General features: G+C 38.5%; 1 protein-coding gene across 1 annotated transcript in view; it reads left to right on the forward strand.

Moving 5' to 3' along the window:
- Nucleotides 1-11881, forward strand: part of VWA3A (von Willebrand factor A domain containing 3A) — a 31914-nt gene extending 20033 nt beyond the window's left edge. The window contains exons 20-31 of the mRNA XM_086473143.1: nt 161-251; nt 1372-1488; nt 2035-2126; nt 2274-2426; nt 3103-3211; nt 3966-4110; nt 4602-4746; nt 5777-5928; nt 8783-8909; nt 9508-9605; nt 10537-10601; nt 11856-11881. Of these exons, the coding sequence (XP_086329269.1) occupies nt 161-251; nt 1372-1488; nt 2035-2126; nt 2274-2426; nt 3103-3211; nt 3966-4110; nt 4602-4746; nt 5777-5928; nt 8783-8909; nt 9508-9605; nt 10537-10588 (1281 nt within the window). The 3' untranslated portion in view covers nt 10589-10601; nt 11856-11881. The remainder of the gene's footprint in view (nt 1-160; nt 252-1371; nt 1489-2034; nt 2127-2273; nt 2427-3102; nt 3212-3965; nt 4111-4601; nt 4747-5776; nt 5929-8782; nt 8910-9507; nt 9606-10536; nt 10602-11855) is intronic.
- Nucleotides 11882-23832: the final 11951 nt, after the last annotated feature.

Raw genomic sequence — 23832 nt, forward strand, 5'->3', positions numbered from 1 at the left:
AAATTAAGAAGTCATCATGGCAATCTGCTGACTTGTTAGAGGAGCCAGAATAAAACAGGAATTAGAGAATAAGGAAGGATAGTTCCAGTTTTGAATAATGCAGTTATGGTCTAACTGAAATACTTTTAAATTTTTTTTTTCATATTATATATGCTTATAGTATATTAAAGACAACCATGGTGCAGAGAGAAGTGCTTCCGTAAGAGTACTGGCATGGCGTCCTACTAGTGCCAAAGCAGAAATTCCACCAGGTCTGTATGGATTAGGGGCTTTTTGTCTTCAGTTTCTTTGGGTTAAAAGAAAATATTAAATTAGAGTTTTAAAGTTGCAAGAGTTTCTAAAACTTAAATCAATCTTGAATCAGACTGATAGGAAACATTGCAGTTGTTTTGAAGTTTCTTTGGTAGGAGTTTTAGCTGTAAAGTATCTAGATTTCTTTTAGGTTCTGAGTGGAAGGAACACTGCACAGCTATGTAACTATTTCCAGGTTGTATGATTGAATATCCATCCTATATCAGGAAATGTCAAATGTGTGTCATGGAAAGTAGAGCCCTGCTTTGTCCCATGCCTGAAGCCATAATTAGAACCTCACTTCTCTTGGTTTTCAATTCATATTCTTTTTTTTTTTTTTTTTTTTTCCCCCCAAAGGCTCAACAATTCAGAGATTTATTATGTTACTAGTTCAATATATATATTTCTGCTAATATGGTTAGATTCCATTGTTATTAATATACTGTTCCACTTTATTTATGGTCCAGTAATGAAGGAAAAAAAAACCCCACAAATGTCAGGTTATCTGAAGTGCTGACTTTTGCAACTGCTCCTGGTATATGAAACAGCTCTTCAGTTGATTTCAGTCTCTGTTGATCCTATAAAGTCCAATTCCTTTCTTCTCTGTCCTTGTATTTTTCCTGTGTTTTTATTCTGCATCTTTGCTAACATCTCCAAATATTTTTTTTTTGCATTTGAGTCTTAAAATCTACTGTTTCATTGAAATGAACTTGTTGATATGTGTTTACAAATCTGGATTCATATTTGCATATTAGGTGCTTTGTACAATGTTAATTGGCTTCTCCAACAAATACCTTTAGTATTGTAAACCCCTAATCTTTTCAAATTAAGCCCTGTGGCTGTCTTCCTCATGGTAATTTATAAATTTGTAAAGGTTTTGGTACCATTTCCATGAAAGTAGTTCTATAACATGGATTTTTCCAATACCAATTTCCAACCAATATCTAAGAAAATTAAGCATTTATGATTGTGGTAATAGGAAACTATGAACTGAAAAATAGGGTTGAATGTAAGAGTTTTATCTAGCTGAAGTAAGTCCACATATTTTTTTTTTCTTTTTCGTTTTTTTTTAATTTGTAGCACAAACAATGAAAGAATGGTCTCAGACTGAGAATAAAAGAAAGCATAAACCGAGGAAGCAGCCAGAGGTTTCTGTGTCGGTATTTTATACTGATAAAGGAAGAAATGTAGGTATGTGTTCTCAGGAAATGATGGCTGAAGCCTTTTTATTATCGGCGTTTTCATTATAAAACTGTTAGGATATTAAGTCACTGATAATCAGTGTTCTTTAAATAGTGAGTGGAAGTGAGTTTCACTTATCAGATAATGGTGGGGTTTCTTGGTATGATGTTTGGTTTGTGGGGGTTGGCTCTTTTTGACTCTGTTTTTTGGGGTGTTTTGGTTTTGCTTTTTTGTAAAGTCCTTTGGGATCTCTTGGTCAAAGATGCTCTAAGAAAAAATGCTGTCATCATGGTTTAGATGATTACAGATTTAGTTTGGAGTTTTTTGAAAGTGACTTTTTTAAAAAATAAGTTATTTTTTTAAAATACTTTGATACAAAGAAACTGCATTTCTTTCAAATGTGGAATTGTGTGTGAAGTGCTAGTCTGTGGGTTTGGGGGCGCGAGGTTGTCAGTGAGTTGCTTGAATTTTTTAATCCACAGTTAAATGTGATTCAAAAGGGCTATGATTTAAACCTAGGGCTCCCAATGTTACTTTGTTAATTTTCTTAACTAGGTACAGTATACCGAAAGTATCCGGAGATAATGTGTGTAAGAAAGTCTGTTCCCTCTGTTACACTGCCCAAAAAAGAGGAAATATGTTCAAGCAAAGAGGTATTTTGCTCCTTACTAATAAATTGCCATTTTAGAATTATCCATATCAATTAATGTGAACACATTAATTGTGATTCTGTACAATGTATTATTACTTAAACTGCTCTAATATTTACAACCAATTGCTCCATTTGTTTGTCTTACAAGTGGCTGACCAAGTACAGTATTAAACAGCTTAAGCTGGAATTGCCCAGACTGATGTTTGGTCCAGGCTGTACTCACCAAAAGAAAACTGTGGAGTCTCTGCACAAGGAAGTATCGGCAAAATACTGTACTGTCTTCCCCAGTGTAGAAATCAATGTAAGCTTTTGCAGATGTCATATACCTACAACACTGAAAGACTTTAAGACAATGCATGTTGATCCATGTTTGTGGCTTGGTAGTGTGATGTTCCCTCCACTATTCACCGTTCTTCTTTCTAAATCACCCTTCTATTAGAAAGCTAGAGAAGGTCTTTTATTAACCACAAAAAAAGATTTAGTATGTTTGAAATGCAAACTGCATGGGATCTTTAGAACATATGGCATATCCTCTGCTCATACAGTGTGAAAAATAATTTTAAAATTTTAAGTAAAGGTTTTAAAAATGATGTGTGAGTCAAAACGGGGGTAATATTGGATCTTGTTTTGGTTTGTGTAATGCCTGGAGAGAAGCATAGAAAGTTAAGTCCAGGATATTATTGCTCTATTATATCTATAAAACTGTCAGAAATAATGCAACAGATGCACTTGTCCAGTGAAATTGTATAATTTTGTTGCCCAGTACAACTGACGGAGATGAGAACTAGGCTTTCCTGGTTTGGGTAAATCAGTTATTTAGTAGCAACAGAGTCACAAAAATTTTCATAGACTATTTCAGAGAGGTAAAGACAAAAACCCTAATCTTCCTGATTTCTAATGCAGACATTGCATATATAACAAACAGCTGAGCTCAAATCTCAAAGTAAGGTGGTCTTGTACAAACTGAACTTTTCCAGGGGGTTGTGAAACATCTGCAGTTTCAGTCTAAAGAGCTGGAAATCTACACTGAACAACTGGAGAAAGTGTTGCAGCGCTACATACAAAGAATACAGTGGCTTCTGTCAGGTATTGGTGTGCTTCTGTTTTTCTGTAAAGCACAACTTAAACATACTTAAAATCTTCATGTCAATATTTCTAATAGAATAAATCTGAACATAAATCTGGACCCCAAATATGAATAAAGGTAATCCATTTTGCACTTCATTGGAATTTTAAAAAGTATTTTTATGACAACAAAATAAGAATGCAAGAGAATTCAGCATAGGTGTAGCTGATAAACATCTTGCTTGCTGTGAAATGCTTAGAGCTATGATGTAGGTTTTTCCATTTTGTATGTTGTGTTCATGAATACAAGGTTCCTGGTGTCAGAAGCTTTCTATCAACAGAATATATACAATCGCATATACAAGCAAAATTAGCTTTTCCATTTCTTTTGCTAAGAATATGCCTTATTTAGAATTTTGGCATCACTGCTGGTGAAAAGTATCTTGATCCGTCTGTCACTTATAAAGATCTTTGGTGGGAAACACTTTAATTTTTTGCTGGATTGTAAAGTAGGAACTATAAATTGTTTTAATACAAGTTGCTACAATTGCTAGTAATTAATGTTTGACAGTACTAGATTTGAAATGGCAGAAAGCTTTTCCATTATTAACCTTTGAACTGTCTACTTTCCACATAGATTAGAATTTATTATGTAGAAATGTGCCCAGAATTACCCCTGAAGACTGAAAATTTTACAGTATGCTCAGTAAAATAAAATGTTCAATAAAGTCAGCCTATGTAATGACACTTAATTAGTTTTGATGTTCTGGCCCAGGAAGCCGAAGATTGTTTGGTACCATTTTAGAAGCAAATGTCTGTGTTTTGATTGATACATCTGGTTCGATGGACCCATATTTGCCACATATCACAAAAGAACTTACCTCTCTTATCTGGGAACAGCTGAGAAAAAATGAAGTCAGGTATGATGAACTACTGATAAAGACTGAAATCTGCACTACTTAAGTTTATGTAACAAGATTACTTAATAATTACAAATAATACAGTACTGAAACACGATACAAGTAATTATATGTTAGTGCATATAGGCATGTGACATGAACTGCTTTTTGTGTTCTTTTTAAACAGCTTTTAGTTCTGGGGTCTCTAAGATTTGAGCCTCATTTGCCATAGGCTGATGCTATTTATCCTTTTGGGCTCAGCATTCCCACAGATTTTCTGTTCATCCAGTGTGAGATATGCTTTCTGACTTTTCCAAAGCTGAAGACCTTAATCCAATACTAGGCTCTTGGTTGGGTGTTTTGGTTTTTTTTTTTTTTTTTTGGGGGGGGGCGGGGGTATTTTTCTATCTGGTTTGGTTTGAAGTTTGGTTTTTTGTTTATTTCAAAACTGGCTTATCTGAAATGACTGATACTATTGATTAGGATTAAATGTGGGCAATCTTTCTGCTCAGGTTTAACCTGCTGAGATTTGCAGAAAATACAGAGAGTTGGAAGGAGTGTCTGATAGAGGCAACTGATGAAACATGTCATGATGCTGTGCGGTGGGTGTCCAAATTCCACGCACATGGCAATACATGCATCCTTACGGCTTTACAGGTTAGTAAATTGTGTACCACATTTTAGAGAAGACATTGTGTCTTATGGTGATAAAACACTTCCATCTGACTGATAATATTTTAGGAAGACTGTTTGCAACATTTTTGTATGCAAAACACTGAACAGATCTGAAGTCAAGCCATTTTCTGTCCCCAGGGCTCGTAGAAACTAGAATTCATTGCACATACTGAGTGTAAGAAAACTATGAAATACCAATAGTTGCAGTAATATTTGTGTTCAAAGAATACTGGAGAGAAAAAACAGCCAGTTGCTCAAAATTAGGCTTATGTACAACTGTGGGTGTGATGTATTTGTTCTGAGACAAACAGGGATTTTAAAGAAGCAGTGTTTGCTGGAATCATATGGGCATTGAGTACAATTCTTGTACTTCAGTAACAGGTGAAGAAATTTTTCTCCTATAAAAATTCTCAGTGTAGAAATTAACTAGTACTAACAGTTTAAAACAGAGACTGAAAGAACTTACAATTTCATGAGATTTAAAATTTGAATAAAAGAATAAATGTTGCCTTAAATGAGTAATTCTTCTTCCAGACATTGTTGCAGAATCTCCTTATAAGTTTATGGAATTAATCATGAATCAAGTCCAGTAGAACTGTAAGACATGTTTGTGCTACAAAAATGTCCACGGAGTCAATTACTGTAGCAAGTTTTCATAATAGAAAAAGGCCAAGTCCTAGTGAGCCTGATTTCCAGACTTTAAGCATCTTTAACTCCCACAAAATGTGATATAAAGATCTTCTGTCAGCAGTTCTCCAAACCCAGTTAGTTTATTTCAGTGAGTCCATTTTTGGTGATGCCCTGTCTATGAATATATGTTCTTATGCTACAAACTGTCTACTTGTTTGTTTTTCAAATTTATATCCTTGATCTCTTTCATACTTAGTGAAAAGGAAAAGACAATACTAACTTGATTAATAACGTGGTAAATATAAGACTATCTCAAGTCATTCTTAAGTATAACTTTTCATATAAATGTACTAATTATTTAAGCTTATTTTCTGCTTTTCAGAAGGCTCTCAGTTTCCAAGGTATAGAGGCACTGTATGTATTGACTGATGGAAAACCAGACACCAGTTGCAGTCTGATTTTGAAAGAAGTGGAAAGATTGAGAAAGAAACAAGATATTAAAATTCACACCATTTCTTTTAGCTGTACAGACAGGTATATGATGCTTTGCAAGAACAACCAAAAAATCTTTTAAATTACTAGTTTATTGTCAAAGGGCTGTGTTGTCAAGATGGGCCACATGCTTAGTTCACTGAATACCAGGATTGAGCTAGACATTCATACATGTGGGAGCTGGGGATGCTGTTCTGGCACAGGTGGTTGCCTTCATCTCCCACAACTTATGACCTTGAGAGAGTGCCTTCATGCACACAGAGAAGTGATATGCATCACTAATCTGCAACGCTGAGGTCGTTCCTGTAGTTCTGTCATTAGTCAATAATATACACATCCCTATAGAGGCATAAAACGTTAATACACTGACCTGGACTGGAATCAGGAGCACTAGGAAAGTGCTAATGCCAGCTATGGTGGGTGTGGGCTAAAGAGACATTTCTGGATGTTCCTTTTCAGGGATCTTTGCATGGTCCAGAATTGAGGACCATGGGACAATATAAAAAAAGTGTGCGCTCCTCTAGTTTCTCATTCCTGGCTGTGCCTGTGACACAGGGAGCAGATAGCCAAACAGGCCACCAGTTCTTCAAGCTTTCTAGAACAGGTGCATGTTGGCTTTGCCATCTCAAAATGCAGTAGCTGTCCCAGATCTTCAAGAACTCAGCTGTTGTATTCCTGAATTGAATGCAGCATTGCCTGCCAGCCCTCCTGTCTCGGTGGCAGTCATGAGGTTAACAACTTCTGGATAAAGTTGCTGGGTTATCTAGCTGCCATGAGGCATTTTTGACCCTCTCATAGCACATACTGGCAAGCAGTGTTGTTTCTGTTAGGCCTGAGGTTGCATCCCACTGAACTGTGAGATGGATGTTGCCACAGCAGTGGAATAGAGTTGTAAAAAGAGATTAAAGAGTGAAAGAAATAAGAGGTTCAGGAAGGTGAACATACAACAGAAAATACAGTCATAGGAAAGGCAAAAGATTTCAAAGCAGGAGTGAGGATGAGGAAAGACCAGCAGGATCTCAAGGAAGCCTGAGAGATGATAGTCATGAGAACACAGGGCTCACAGAATGGTTGGACCGTTCTGTAGAGCTTCAGGGTGTTTTCAGAGCTCTGCATGGTTCAGCAGTCATCTGTGGGCTAGGTTTACACTGGAGAATGTTGTGGTAGTATGACCACACCAATATCTGATAAAATGTTGAGAGCATATGCGGACTGGAGTTTCTAGAATAGTCTCCTGCTAAAGGAGTATAGTTTGCACACAACAGAGCTACTGTGAGAGCCAAACCAACATGTGGCAGACAAAAATAAATGGGGGATTTGCTTCAAAACTCTATTACTGCTCCAAATTAAATTGCCCAGATCCTATACTGCTATGGTAGTTAATAGACCTTAAAGCTAAATCCTTCGGAAGATGACAGTTTGGCTGTCATGTTTCAAGCCATTAAGGGGACTAGTAGACTTCTTGATACATAGAATTATTGGTCCTAAGCTGATGTCCTGGTTTAGGCTGGGATAGAGTTAATTTTCTTCCTAGTAGCTGGTGTAATGTTGAGTTTTGGATTTAGTATGAGAATAATAGTTTTAGTTGTTGCTAAGTAGTGTTTGTGCTAAGTCAAGGACTTCTCAGCTTCTTGTGCTGCCCTGCCAGCAAGAAGGCTGGGGGAGTACAAGAAGTTGGGAGGGGACAGAGCCAGGACAGCTGACCCAGACTGGCCGAAGGGATATTCCATACCGTATGACATCATGCTCAGTATATAAGCTGGGAGAGTTGGCCAGGAGAGTTGATTGCTGCTCAGGGACTATCTGGGCAGCAGGTGGTGAGCAATTGTATTGTTGAGCAGGTAGTAAGCATCTGCAGTTGCATCTTTTTGTTAGCTTCCTTTTAATTACTATTATTATTACTACTATAATAATTATTATATTTTCTTTCAATTATTAAAGTGTTCTTATCTCAGCCCATGGGTTTTACTTGTTTTGGATTCTCCTTCCCATCCCATCAGGGTGGAGGGCAGGAGGAGTGAGCAAGAGGCTGCGTGGTGCTTAGTTGCTGGCTGGGGTTAACCATGACAGTTGAGAAAGACAACTTTAAGTATTTATGAGAAGTCTTAATTATTAATATTTTGAGTTAATTTATTTGCATATCATTTGGTTAACTGGTCAGTAGTTGGTAACTATCTGTTAAGGAAATCTGCTAATAAAGGAGAAAGATGTCACTTCTGACTACAAGTTACTCAGACAAAATCTGCTGCTTCCTGTCAAAGAAATCTCCTAGTTAGGTGTGGAGATTTTAGTGTCCAGTTCTAGAATGGGATCAATCCTTGCATCTTACTTGATGTTAGTGGATGTATGACTTGCTAGTGCTTGGGAGTCAGGACTCTAAAATGATGTATAAATGGCAGTAAAAGTGTGTGATTTAGCATATTTGCAGTAAGAATACAGTTAACAACTGTGCCAGTTATCCTAATGGTTCTTGTTGGGCAATGGCAAGTAACAGAGGCTTAGGCTCATAAAATATGAGGCATGCACAAAATGTTCTTTCCCTTTATGGAGTCTCCTAGCTTTTCATTTTCTTGCCCTGTGTAAAATATTACTGCCCTTTACCTGCTAGCCTGGCTTCTGGATTTCTTGGTTTATTTTCTTGGTTTTGGTTCTATGCTATGCTGAACCTCTTGTCCAAAAATAGACTGTCTTTGGAGGTTATGACAGCTAAGCAGTGTGTGTTCTTCATTAGCAATTGACAGTTTAAAAGGATTCAGAAGCTTATAATCATGTCCTCCAAACTATTTGTTTTGATGTAATATTTTTTGAGGAATTCTCAGAAATTCTTTTTCTATTGCTGTTGCTTTCAGAGAAATAGTTTTCCTAAGTAATTTCATTACTACTTCATTGTTAACAGAGAAGCTAATGAATTTCTGAAGAAGCTTGCTTCCCAAACCGGAGGGCGCTTCCATTGCAGTTTTGGAGATGTGGATGGACAATTAGCAGCACACAGAATGTTGACAGAGGGGCTTGATGATGAAGATGTATGTTAAACGGATTGGATTGGTTTGCTTTGGTTTAATTTCAACTTAGTTCTTCATCAGTTGTCAAACTGCATTTAAAAAAGAAAAATCATAAGGAAAATTAATACAAGAACTAGAGAATACTTCACAATGAAACTGCAAGGAGAAATCTTAGTATCTGGTTTTTTCCTCTGCTAGCTGCCTTGGTCAGGTGACTAAACCCATGAAAGAAGTATACAGTGCAATATAGTTTTTGAAAGAGAAGCAAAAAAAAATTTAAAAAATCTTTTATCTGGACATGGTGTTTTTTAAGCTAACGTTAGCTTTTACTGTGTCTTCTTATCCTTGCCATCTTGTATTTCATATATGTAATTCTAAAATCCTTATACAGTGTTTAGCACAGCAGGAGACCTCAGGGATTGCCGCAGTAGAAAAATATGTTAGTGTACAGAACCATATTCAATCCAGAGTTGTTCTGCTCTCCCCTTGTAAGACCAGGACCTTCTCTGCAAGTTGATAGGAGCAGAGAGATTTAAAGCTTAGGCTCAGTTAATTAAGTTGGTAGAAATTTAGAATAATAAATAGGTGCGAGTTAAATTAGAATATTTTCTATTTTCAGGATCCAGTTTTCCCTTACTTTGAAGGAGATGATTTAAAGAAACTTACTCAAGAAGTAGCAAAAGGTAGAAGTTTCTTAAAGCAGGCAAAATCTTTCAGGTGAGTGTTTATCAAGAATCTTTCAATAGTTACTTTTTTTATTTCATGAAAGGAAGACAAGAATATCTGACTTCCAGTGTCTGCTATTTTAAAAAGAATTGCTGTTTCTTTCCTTGTACTGTCAATTTTAGTGGTTTTTTGAGGCTTGGAAAATCACATGCAAGCAAGCTGTCTGCTTCAGAGGGATTGAGTTCTTAGGCCATACACAATTGGCTACCATAGAATCCTAGAATGGTTTGGGTTGGAAGGGACCTTAAAGCTCATCCAGTTCCAACCCCCCGGCCATGGGCAGGGACACCTTCCACTAGACCAGGTTGCTCCAAGCCCCATCCAGCCTGGCCTTGAACACTGCCAGGGAGGGGGCAGCCACAGCTTCTCGGGGCAGCCTGTGCCAGTGCCTCAGCACCCTCACAGTGAAGAACTTCTTCCTAATATCTGATCTAAATCCCCCCTCTTTCAGTTTGAAACTGTTACCCCTTGTCCTATCACCACACTCCCCGATAGAGAGATAAAGATAAAAACCCTCCCCGCCTTTCCTGTAGGCCCCCTTTAGGTGCTGTTGGCACTGCATGCCATCTGTGTCGTAGCAGACTGAATTGGCTCGGGTGGCACACCATTCCCTGCTGCTTCTGCTATCGTTCAGAGCTAACATTGATACCTGCCTAGAACTGCAGTGAAGGACAGTTAAATTGTATTGATCTTTTATGTTCTTTCGTTGTCACGCTTCCTAACTGCCAATCCAGAACCCGAGTGTCATTTCAATAGTAAGAGCAGGCAAATGTACTTGCAGAGAGCTTTAAAATGCATTATACCTCCTCAATGGAAAGATTTTCTGTCACACAAGGACATGGCTAAACAAAGATACAAAGGTACTATATGTCTCTCTGAAAAGCTGTTGTAATTCTTTGGGTTTTGTTTTTCTTTCAAACAGGTTATTACTTCAAAAATGGAATATAAACCAAAAGGACAATTCTGGCTTTTAAAAAAAGTGCTCAGGTAAATAGTCACCACAAATAGATCATAGTTTATATATAGTTCATATATCTCAGTAGAAGGATAATATTTCATCAGCCTAATGTAAAATGTATTCATTTCCAGCAGTGACTTTTTCCAAAGTTGAAAACATTTGTAATTATTTTAGTTCTTAGCTGAGCTAGTCCACAGTGTAACCTAATATACACACAGAACAGTTCAAAGAGAACTACGGAGGTGAAAGAAGCGAGGCAGATGTCTATTTGTAGTTATTAACGGTTTAGCTCCTAAGAGCAAACAGCTAAGCACATTAGAGGGTTAGGACCAGATGTATTGGCTGTAATTGCAATTGCTACATGGGCTGCATGGTTTACCAGCTAAATGAACAAGGCTGAGTGAGAGAAGACCCCACTAATAGTAAGATGGCCTCAGCAATCATTAGACTCTTGTTACAAAGTTGTGGGGAAGGCAGCTGGACAAACTAAACCTCTCACCAAGCCAACCTGCTGGCAAAGTAGAAGTTAGAGAAAAAGAGAAATTGATGGGTGGAAGTACTTTCCCAGGGTTAACAAAGACAGAAGCATTTGTCACAGAGCTGTTTGAGGGAAAATGTGGACAAGTAGACAACTACAGAGAGTTGCACTACAGAACTAGGCCTGCCAAGATATTCATCAAGGAATTGGTGTAAGGCAGATATATAGCAAGACTGTTTGTTTAATCCTTCTTTCTATAGCTGTAGTTTGTGTATTGGTTCAAAAACGTTGCCCAGTCATTCAAAGAGGGAGGAAAAACCAAAAACAAACAAACAACAAAAAAACCCCAACCAGACCTGCTGGTTAAGAATGCTTGCTTCATGCAGAATGGAACCTGGAGCCTGCTCAAGTGTGTGCAGAGTTCAGCATATAAGGGCTGATCACTAAAGAGAGATGCTTGGAGAGGAAACAGATGTATAACCATCCTGTAGCAGCAAGAAAGTTGTTACAGGCATGTAGAGACAGAGGCTAGTGTTCCACAACCATCTCTGTATTTCAGCCTTCCAAGGAAAACTGTGTTGCTTGTAAAGTATGTAACAGTCCTGTTAATGTACTTCAGAAAGTGCATAGCATTGTAGCACAATTAAACATGTAAGTAAGGGAAACTGAAAGTTAATTGAGTTAATTTATATTGGTTTTCCATTATCATTTTGTCAAGGGTGATGGTGAGCCTATGCAGTTTATATATTTTGAATTGTATTTTTAAAACTATTCATGTGCTTGACTTGATTAAATTAAATTTTAGACGAAGACAAGACGATGAAGATGTTTGGAGTGGTACCACTAGCCTGCTTCTTTCCAGAGTGTGCTTAAAGCTTCGAGCTTCAAGCAGAAAGAGGGAAGACGTATTCTTTGCTGTCTCTGAACCTCTGGCAAGAGGAGTTACAGATGATAAGTGCTGCTGACATACTTCACTTGCAGACTTTGCAGGACTCAAAGTAAATCAAGCCCTGAACTCTCCAAAGTTTAAACATAAGTAGAGGGTATTTTTCAATATAGCTAATACAAATTTTGAAAGTGTATGTACTTCTAATATAATTAGGAGTTATACAGGGTCACAACTCTTGTTTCTGTTCTGTTCTGCTGCATCATACTAATAATTGCTTCAATCAGTTGGTGGTATGTCCAAGATGTCTTTTTTGGCATTTGGTTTGAGACTTCTTTGCTGGTGCTTATTATCCCTAACAGATGGGACAGATGGCTGTTCCTAGAAGGAGAATTCTTTATGCTAGTTTTGCATAGGAAGTCCAAGAAATAACCTTAGTGCAGAAAACAAAGCTTGGAATGAATGTTTATGCCAGAAGAAGCTTGCTAATAATTATTTTGACTCTTTGCTTTTTATGTTGGCAGTAGAGAAAGATTTAAGAGTTGATGATTCAGAAATCATCAGACATGCAAACAACTAGTACCTTCTTGCTGATAAAGCCTGGTTATGTTTGTATAACCAGACACTGCCAGTCTTTTAAGCAATTCTGTTAAGTTCTTATGTGTTTCCTGTCCTAGAAGGGTTAATAATATATTTGTCAGTACCATATCAGAAAATCCAGTTTAAGCTAACTGCAGTAATGAGGCATATATTTTTGCAGTTGATATATTAAATACTTTTTTTTTTTTTTTTAACTGAGAAACTCTGCAATCACAGCTCATGGGTGTTTTGTAGCTGTTTACTGTTGTCTTTCAGAGAGTTAGGAATTCATCTCAGGTGTTTAATATATAGAATCATAGAATGTATTGGGTTGGAAGGGACCTCTAAAGGTCATCTAGTCCAACTCCCCTACAATAAGCAGGGACAGCTCTAGGTCAGGTTGCTCAGAGCCCTGTCAAGCCTGACCTTGAATGTCTCCAGGGATGGGGCTTCCACTACCTCTCTGGGCAACCTGTTCCAGTGATCCACCACCCTCATATTAAAGAACTTTTTCCTAATGTCCAACCTAAATCTACCCTTTTATAGCTTAAAACTATTACGCCCCGTCCAATCACTACAAACCCTTGTGAACAGTTCTTCCCCTGCCTTCTTATGGGCCCCTATCAGGTACTGGAGGGTTGCTGTAAGGTTCTCTGAAGTCTTCTCTTCTCCAAACTGAACAGCCCCAACTCTCTCAGCCTCCCCACCATAGGGGAGGTGATCTAGCCCTCTGATCATTTTCATAACCCTCTGGACATGCTCCAACAGATCCACATCCTTCTTGTGCTGGGGGCTCCAGAGCTGGAAGCAGCACTGCAGGTGAGCTCTCACCAGGGCAGAGTAGAGGGGGAGAATCACCTCTCTCGATCTGCTGGCCACACTTCTTTTGATGCAGCCCAGGATGCAATTGGCCTTCTGGGCTGCAGCTGCGCATTGGTGGCTCATGTCCCGCTTTTCATCCATTTAATAAAAATGGATTCAGACTGCAAAAGTCAGATACTTGATCTGAGTTTATTCAGGAGCCATTTGCATCTCCTGAGTGCCAGCTGCTGGGAATGACTGAATATACTTTGATATGGGAGATACTATATTTTCTGTCTCTCCGTCTGTTTTGTCTCCATAAAGAATTAAAAATTATTTTTATCATAAAAGTCTCTGTTTAGCATTGTATGCTTTGCACCAGCTGACTGCTGCATTCCATGTTAGTACCAGCCTGCTGTGGAATACTCCAGTTGAAATAGTGCTTTGTGCCATGCATCACTTTCTGTGATTTTATTAGTATATGTGTTGCTGAGATGCTTTGATATGAAAATGTTCATTGTGAATTAATAGGATTAGTTACATTTTTGTTTGGGGCACATAAATACTAGATTATGATCACTGATAAAACTGGTGGAAAGGCAGGTCCTGCTTGACTAACCTGATCTCCTATGACAAGGTGACTCGCTTAGTGGGTGAGGGAAAGGCTGTAGATGTTGCTTACCTGGACTTTGTAAAGCCTTTGACACTGTTTCCCATAGCATTCTCCTGGAGAAACTGGTTGCTTATGGCTTGGATGGGTGTACTCTTTGCTGGGTAAAAAACTGGCTGGATGGCTGGGCCCAAAGAGTGGTGGTGACTGGAGTTCAGTCCAGCTGGTGGCCCGTCACAAGCGGTGTCCCCCAGCGCTCAGTATTGGAGCCAGTTCTGTTTAACATCTTTATCAACGATCTGGATGAGAGGATCACGTTCTCCCTCAGTAAGTTTGCAGATGACACCAAGCTGGGCAGGAGTGTTGATCTGCTGGAGGGTAGGGAGGCTCTGCAGAGGGACCTGGACAGGCTGGGACTGAGGCCACTTGTATGAGGTTCAACATGGCCAAGTGCCGGGTCCTGCACTTGGATCACAACCACCCCATGCAGCGCTGCAGGCTGGGGATGAGTGGCTGGAAAGCTGCGTGGCAGAAAGGACCTGGGGGTGCCGATTGACAGCTGGCTGAACATGAGCCAGCAATGTGCCCAGGTGGCCAAGGCGGCCAACAGCATCCTGGCTTGTATCAGCAATAGTGTGGCCAGCAGGAGGTGATCGTGCCCCTGTACTCGGCGCTGGTGAGGCCACACCTCGAGCACTGTGTGCAGTTTTGAGGCCTGCACTACAATAAAAACACTGAGGTGCTGGAGTGTGTCCAGAGAAGGGCAACAAAGCTTGTGAAGGGTCTGGAGAACAGGTCTGTGAGGAGCAGCTGAGGGAACAGGGGGTGTTCAGCCTGGAGAAGAGGAGGCTCAGTGGAGACCTTATTGCTCTCTACAACTACTTGAGAAGAGGTTGTAGTGAGGTGGGTGTTGGTCTCTTCTTCCAAGTAACAAGTGATAGAATAAGAGGAACGGCCTTTAGTTGTGCCAGGGGAGGCTTAGATTGGATATTACGAAAAATTTCTTCGTGTAAAGGGTTGTCAAGGACTGGAACAGGCTGCCCAGGGGAGTGGTGGAGTCACCATCCCTGGAGGTATTTAAAAGATGTGTAGATGTGGTGCTTAAGGACATGGTTTAGTGGCGGAGTTGGCAGTGTTAGGCTAACAGTTGGACTCAATGATCTTAAAGGTCTTTTCCAAATTAAACGATTCTGTGATTCTATGATTCATACTGATGGAAATGTTAAAACAGTAAATCCAGGTAGAAAGGATGAGATTTCTGTATTGGCAAAAATAGATTCTTATTTATTCTTCAGAGGATTTAAGAAAAGTTACAGTACTGTACCATAGATTCTGATAGTCTTATAAAGGTCCTTTAAAAGAACCTTAAAAGGAAATGTACTTGTGTAGGTATGTTAAACGATATCAGAGACTTTTTGTGAAATGAGATAGTAATGCACATGTCAGATTTTGCAAATGTGGATAAGCATCAGAATATTTCAGTGTGTTGTGTTAGACTGCAATCTGTCAAACCTCTCAGTTTACAGCCTTTTTTTTTCCCTTGTATAATGTTTGGTGTTCAGAGATTTTACTCATTCAAAACAATTCCATTCACACAGTGTCTTCGTAGGCTGCTCGTCAATGGATCTATGTAATCCTAAATTCACAACAACCTACACTAACACTCATCTCATTGCTCAGCCGTTGTTTTGGTGTAGACTGGTCATTTGTTTCTGTGGGCAGAGCATAGCAAGTTTCTCTGGTTCTCTTGAGCATGTCCCAGACTTAAAGTAAGTGTTAGGAATTCAGGAGCTTTCTCTTTGCTGGTGGTGTGAGCTAAGGGTTTCTAAGTCTCTGTGCAAGAAAAATGCAACTGAAAAGTAAGGAACAAATGTTGACGTTAGAATTTGTGTAACCACAGAAGCTATAAAATAGTCTGGTGCTGCAGTATTTAGCTATTGCTTCCTGTCCAACTTCACTTCTTTTGTGTTTTCAGGCTGTGCGGCCTGTCTCCGTGCTTCTGAAGCCTTGTTGTCTTGCAGGTTGGTCACTCCTGCTGTCTACTCAGAGCAGCTCCTTCCTTTAAAATGTCATTTGTCTCCTGCTTATTACCTACTTGGAAACCCTCATCCTGCCTGCTCCCATCAATCTGAGGGCTGCTTAGTCAGGAAAATGTTTTAAGGAGGTGGTTTGGCTGTGATGACCTGATTAATCACTCTGTTAATGACTTTTCAATGTCCATCTGTCAGGTGTGTGTCACTTGCTTTCCTGGTTTATGCTTCCTGGAATGCAATTCACTGTATTCAAGAAAATAAAAAAAGAAGTTTTATAATTGACAAAGATGTATATTTTTCTGCCAGCTTGTTTGTAAGTCATGTCATTGCTGTGACTCACTGAATATGTTGATTTACATGCAATGAATTAAACACAAACAGCTAAACCAGCTGCTACCTCAAAGTATGTGTTCTAGCCCCTACCAGAAGAATGCTGTCTTCGCAGCAGGAGTGGGTAACTTCCATGTGGGGCAGCTCACATAATTTACAGCCAACTTCCACCTGCTGTGCTACAATTAACTGGTGCAGATGTTCTTAAAAACTTAGTATGGACTGGCAGTTCAGGAACTCCTTTGTGTGTGGTTCAGCCATACCTGCTTCAGGGGACAAAAATCTTCAGAAGGGTGGGACAGCTTGGCTTAGTAACAAATTCCTCCATCTAAATATGCCTGAATTTGGGTCAACCCCAGGAAGTTCATGCTGCTTCTAAGGAAGATAACAGCAGTAAGTGTGTGTTGTGCTGTGTCCTTCGGTAAGAATTTCTCTGCTTTATAAGCATGTTATCTACTATTAGTGCATATCTAGATTTGTAACTACGAAGTTCCAAGACCTTAGGCACCCAAACATGTTAACAGAACTAAGTCACAAGAATTTCCATTGAATCACTGTAATACATCTCAGCTAGTTAAATGTATATAGGATACTTTTCATTCCATTGAACTTCAGTCCTCTGTGAAACCGTCTCAAACAGATGCTCATTAGATGCTTGCTTTCTGAATAGTTTAAAAAAAAAAAAAAAAAAAAAAAGATAGAGGAAGAAAGGAAAATACAATTCCAGAAACCGGGGCCAGCATCAGAAAACACCCTATTCCTTCCCTGCCATGTTACAATAAAGAGAATCTAGGCTTTAGGTAACTATATTGAATGCACTGGTGGAACTGTCGTATGAGGAGATTGCTAATCTCTGACTCATATCATGTGAGACTTCATCAGTTAGAATCTTAAATTCTACCCAGAATTTGATGGGCAGATTAGACCAATGTTGTAAGCCAGAAGTTGACATGCTTTCAGTGATACGGGTTGCCTGTCATCGTGGCCACATTTAATGTGATACTGAGGCTCGCTCATAATAGAGAAAAAAGAAGCAAATAACAAACTTAACCTCTTTCAGAGGGTTTTTCCTTTCCTATTGGAAAGTTCTGCGGCTTATGTTACAATTTCTGGATTAATAACAATAAAGGTGAATGGAACTTTGTAAATGAAACTTGGTAGAAGTTATGACAAGATTTTAAACGATACCTGATTGGCATGGTGCAAAGCAGATCCTCCTCTTCGGTCTGTCCTAAGCCACCTCCCATGCCCTCATAACTCCTCCAATGTTTTTTGGGGTATGAAAACAAACCATGTAGTAGAATGATGATCTGTACATTTCTCTTTCAGTGCAATTACTGTTAGAAAATCTTGAATTAAAATGAAACCTATTAGGTTTGGTCCTCAATAATCTTTTTTAAACCTGCATATGTATATAGTTCCTGTGGGTTTTGTTTTCTCTGTGATTCCTACATGTAAGAAACCAAGTTGTCATCCCTGCTTATTACATAAAAACACGCCTTTATTCAGGTCAAGTTAATGCAGTATTTTTATTTATGATGCATTTGTGTTCATTCCCTTCAAATATTGCATGAACTGTCCCGTTTTCTAGCAAGACCTAAGAGCTGATAAGGGGCATGTTCGCTCCTGCTACTAGAGTTCCTTTGTTTCTGCCTGTAATTCCACCCGACCCCGATGTGGCAATGCACCCACACAGTTACCATTTCATTTGACCTGTAAATCAATGTGTGCAGTATGCAAACCAACCACGACTGCAAAGTAAATGAGAACAATGTAACTTGAAAAGCATTTTATATGACACATTTTAGGGCTGTGCTTTGAAGTATTTACGTGTGCTTTATTCCTTCATGAGGGAACAGTGAAACATGCAGAACGTTAACAAAAAAATACACAAAGACATAGGAAAAAGGAAGGAATAGAGTGGGAATGTTAATGAAGAACTGAGGGATTTGAGAAGAATCTGATCTCTTAGCTTTGCAGCTAGCTGTCTGAAGAACATAGTAGGAAACCTTGATTTTTCTTTTTTTTTTTTTTTAGGAGGAAAAGCTTGTTTAAAGTACTAGATATCGTTGGTTTTAGAAACACTGTGTCTGATTGTATTAAAAAGAAAAAGCCATTAACAGATGACAGGACATGAGAAAAACAGAAAAAGCATAATATCACCTCTACTAAATGTGTATTTGTAACTTCTATTATACAGAAATGCATAATTATATTGCTATATAGAAAAAACATCTTTACAAAAGACAAGCTATTGAAATGCATAGTGATGAATGCTTAATATCTTTGCCTAATGAAAAATCAGAGGAAGCTTACTGCCTAAAGGATCTTAACTTACTTCTAGCATACAGTTGTTCTTCTGCCATATTAGGCATCGAAAATATGGCTTTTGTCTAACAACAGGAGTAAGGATCTGCCTCTTCTTTTCATATCTGGCACGGACTTACAGCATGACCTGGGTAAGACACAGAGGTATCTTGCTTTTCTAACTTAGCAAGGACTGTGAAGAACGTTGTATTATGAAGTATTTAATGTTGCATTTGAAGGATGCATACTCTGGGTATTCAGTTATATCTGTTGTTGCATTAATACTGTGTTGGGAAACTTTTTTAAGGATGACTTTATTCCTTAGAAATATCTTATATGTACCAATGTTTAGCATTTGATTATATGAAAAATAAATATTCTTAAGTTTCCTTTCCTAAGTTCCAATCCCAAGATTTCTCTTTTTGAAGAAAAAATTTGAAGCACAAGCTATGATGTTAAGAGTTCCATTCTTTTACTCTTTTCCATTAACAATGCAAGACCACCTGATTTAAACGATTTTTAACATTTTCTGTCACCTCTTACTTAAAATGTGAATACCTCACCATTGTTACTTCACTTCTTTGCTGTTTTAGACTCAATCCTTATTGCGAGGATGATTGGTTTTGTAATCACAAAGAGCTAAGAACCTTTAGTCAGAAGTACTTAACAACCTACAGCAGATGTGTCCAGACTTCTTTGGGGTTGCGGAAAGGATCAGCGATTTGGTACGCTGTCCGAACAAGTCTGGCCACTCTGAGTTCATAGGGTTGTGTCAGTACACATGACTGGGTGTCTGGATGTGAACAAGTGCACAAGGAGCTGTTCAAACACATGATGAGCCTGGACAACTCTGCTAATTTAGGGCTTAGATACAGAATTTTTAATAAGTCAAATAAAGAGAAGGTATTTTTATGCTGCAGTTATTTCAGCAAAATCCTGTCCTTGAGATAGCTTTGAGAGGGAGCTTTGTCTCAAGCTTTTCTGCTGCCCTGCCCCTGGGCACTGCAGAACATCCCAACCTGCCTGTGACTCAGGCTAAACATCCGGCTGTCATTTTACCTCAGACCTCTGTCTAGTTCTTCATGCTTTGGTTGCAGCTGTTAAAGGCTCCTTTCCGCATAGTGTCTTCCACACAATTAAAAACCCTCGTTCAGTTCCTGTTACCTCACAGCTGGGGCATTGCTCCTGTTCTGTGGCCTGAAAATGCAGATCTATGAAGTCAGTGGGACCTGCTGAATGGAAGGGACAAAACCCCAGTCTCCACACGTGATCTAATACCTCTCTCTGGTCCAGTACCCAGCACTGGTGCCCACAGAACTAGCATGGGGACAAGAGTGTTCCTTTGTATACTGGAGACATGTTGTATCTTGTCTGTCTTATGCCCTGAGTCCTACTCACTCAGTTTGGATTTATCAGTGGATCTATCAGCGTGTGATTTGAAATCAGCTTGTGTAAGCTTACTAGATTCCTCTATGAAACAGTGCAATTACATTCCAACATTGGTTTACAGTCTGGATGCGAGTAACATTTTGATAAGCCAATGTAACATTTCAGAAATGTGGACCTTTGTGTAAATAAACGGGCAAAATCTCTGACACCTTCCTGTTGTATTTTATGCAGTCATCTCCTAGAAGTACTGGAGTTTCCTCTATTTCTGCAGGCCTACAGGAACTGTGAGTGGTTATAGGAGAAAAAGTAGAAAAAGGCAGTATAGAGTTGTGATTCAAGAGCAAAAGGAAGCTTAAATCTAATGCAGCAGCTTTTCTTTAGCTTCTGTTTCTTTCAGAAAGACTTAGCAGGATGCAGTGAATAAAATACGTCCACCCCTTTTCTTCATTAAAGATAGGAGAATAAGCATAACAGGAGAGGTACAAAATACTAGTTCTGAAAGCTCTTCTGCAGTGTCTCCTGGCTAAGGTGGAACCCAAAGCCAAGTTAAAATACTCGTTGATTTTCACTGAGCAGTGAGGGATTGATATGCTATGAAGAAGCTGACCAGCTGCCTTGACTTGTGGAGGAGTTCTGTAGCAGTCCAGGGATAGAATAGCCACTTTCTTTTCTTGGACTAAATGGTGAAAGCTACCAGTGCTGTGGACAGCTCGAGAGAATTTGGTACTCTTGGGGGTTTTATTCTGAGCTGGGCTTGTCAGTCATCTGGCAATCTGAGAAGTGCTGATTATCTTAACAGGTTCAAAGATTCTCGTTCTAATGCAGGCTACAGGGACTTAAATACGTATGTTGTGCTAATATATGTTTGCCTAGGTGTCAGTTTGAGTTCTTGTCAACACATGAACATTAAATTACATTTAAATTGCAAAGTCACCTATGAACTTGAGATATTTCTAACGTGCCAACATTTACAGTTGTAGTCATTTATATTTAGATTTGGGAGTGTTTCCTGAGCATCTTAACTACTGCTTTGAGACCTAATTTTAGACACACCCATTTTAAAATGTTGGCTTTGATTTCTCATTGTTTAATTTGCAAAAGGATACGTGTTTTAGAAGTGCTTTAAAATCTCAGGATCAGAGAACTTCTATCATTATTAATCATTTAATTCATTATTCATTTTAAATGCATTAATTATCAGTAAGTCACCTTTCCTGTTCTGTTGTGTACCAGTTAGTTGACTGCCTGTACTTCATTCATCTTGGAAGCCAGAGAACAACCCTTGTGCCTACAGTTAAGCCTCTTTGAAAATACGCACTTGGGTTGGGGATGAAGTTAGAGCAGTCGGGATGAAAGTGCTAAGTGCCACTGCCAAACATGACTTTTGTTTCTTCTCTGTCCAAATTTAGATTGAAAACTGCAGGTAGAAGGAGAAAGTATTTCCAGTCACTCTGCTGCTAGGTGAGCTGCATCCTACCAAAGTTTCACTCAACTGTGAGAGAAGCTCAGTTTTAAACATTAGCGTTAAGAATTTCTTTCCTGTTTTTCTTTAGTAAAGAACCCTTTTCTCTGTACTTTTTAAAAACAGTATGAGATGTTTCAGTAATCTAGTACAATTTACCTACAGAACGGTAGTACCAATAGTGTGTTTGTGTTGTCTAGTATCTTATCAGTACTTTATCCAGGTTAACAGTAAGAGATACCATCCTATTTAGAAGGGTCTGATGTGGAGAATATATTTCATTTTTTCCTGAAAAGGAACATAAATTATGTACAAATTAAGCCCTGCCCTTTTTTGGCTCCTAGCCCAGCCACCAGCTACAACGGAGCAGGAACAACAAAAGGGCCTGAGCACACGTGAACATCTCTGTCTGTCTGAGAGTACCTGATGCCCTTGTGCTACTAATTGTCCAGCAAAGAGAAATCTCACCGTCGTACTTGGACAGGAAGGAACTGGGAGAACGCTGACATCCAGGATCCTGCCAAGGGTACTTACTACTTCTTTACCTGTTTTTAAAAACCTGAAATGTTTGAGACTAACTTTTTATGGGAAGCAATTTCTGCATTTCTAATATTTGAAATGACAGTAGGGGAGCTAAGAGCAGCTCACTGCTCTGCACTGCATGCACTGCATAAGATATAACTATGGTCATCATGCAGAATACATTAATAAATCAGAATAGCTCCTATAAATTTAGAGAAACAATGAAGTCACTGATTCTGGAAATAAGTATTTTCTTACAGGAAATTGTTTACATTCAAAATTTGATGATAATTTTCTAATTCCATGAGGCAGATTAATATATTAATGATACTGGTGCTTTTTAAGAAAGAGATTTCTAACCTTCAAAACCTAAAACCTTCAAACTTTTTGATACAACTTCCAGCTTACTTAAAATTTAAGGAGATATTAATGACAAGTATTCAAATATATAGTTTTTCAAATATGTCTTTTTATGCTATATGTGACAAGTCTGACCTTAGTTCTCCTTACAGTGTCTAAAAAGGTGTTTTTTCACGGAAGGCAAAAAAACTTTAAGTGGCTTGAAACTACTGTGTAGCATAATCTAGAGATGCGAATTTAAATTTCTTGATTGAACAGGAGAGCATACTTGGTTTAGTTTTATTACATTAGTTCTAATTTAAATTTTGTTTGGAAACGTGGATTATTTTTCATTTTTTGAAGTGTCGGGATATTTTTCAACATAAGGAGCTCGTATTTTCCGCCATGTTACGCCACTCCATTTACTGAATTTAGTGAGCTGACATTGGTGTTAAAACTGTACAGCAGCATGGAGAATCTGGTACTTACTTCCCTGTGTCTGAAATTTAAAAATATGAAATAAGTATGAAATAAGAAAAATATCACAAACAATTATAAAAAATTGACTAGCAATGGCAAAAATAGTCCATAACTTCATGTACTGTGGGCTACATTTTCTGCTGCTTTTCTAGTACTGTTTTTATCACCCTGACAGTGATGCAGCTGCCAGTTACCAGTCATGCCCAGTTTCTGCATACACTCTGCTGAACCCTGGTGTAAATGACTGAGAGCAAACTGTGCTTAGCTACCGATGCCCAGTGGTGGAAGATGATGTATTCTCATGTGCAGGGATTTTGCTCCCACTCCAAATATGAGAAAACCATAATAATCTCCAGGAATTGGGACTATATGCCTATATTAGACTGGCAGGCACCCAATTTGGCTCCCACTTACAGTGACTTTATTTGACTGGTTTCAGATATATTTATTCTGGATTTCTATTTGGGGACATAAAAGCAAAATGTGCAACGGAGTCAGGACAACAGGAGCTGCCTATGTGCAAAAATTAACTGGACTAATTTCTTGGAGTATATTGTGATCTGGAATATCAGTCATTTTAATTGCAGAATATAAGTGAATTTTGAAAGAGTAGTGATTATTGTAGAATAATTTTTAATACAGAACAAAGTGTACAGATGGGTAACTCCTGTGGAACTGCCTATCACAGGATGATACACTAATCAGTTTTCCCAAGCAGATGAACCCCCAGGGCAGATGGCTTATCTCTTCTGTGCCTTGTCATTTTAGCCGTATATGAATGTTCTAATGAGAACAATGTGGACAAAAGTTAGTAAGAACTGGACAGAAAACTAAATGTATTTAGTGTGTAACCAGGAAAGTTTATAATGGTAACAAATTTTTGTCATTACTGAAGACATGTGACCCAAATGTGAAATAAAGTGGATTTAAAAGCAGAGCCAATCCTTTCTTATATTGCTTGTCTAATATTTTTCCTGACTAGAGGGCTAACATCTATTTGACATTAATATATCAGCAGTCAGCAAGTTTTCAAGGATAAAATGT

The sequence above is a fragment of the Leptosomus discolor genome, chromosome 14 (assembly GCF_034619465.1).
Source record: "Leptosomus discolor isolate bLepDis1 chromosome 14, bLepDis1.hap2, whole genome shotgun sequence".
Classification (NCBI taxonomy): Eukaryota; Metazoa; Chordata; class Aves; order Leptosomiformes; family Leptosomidae; genus Leptosomus; species Leptosomus discolor.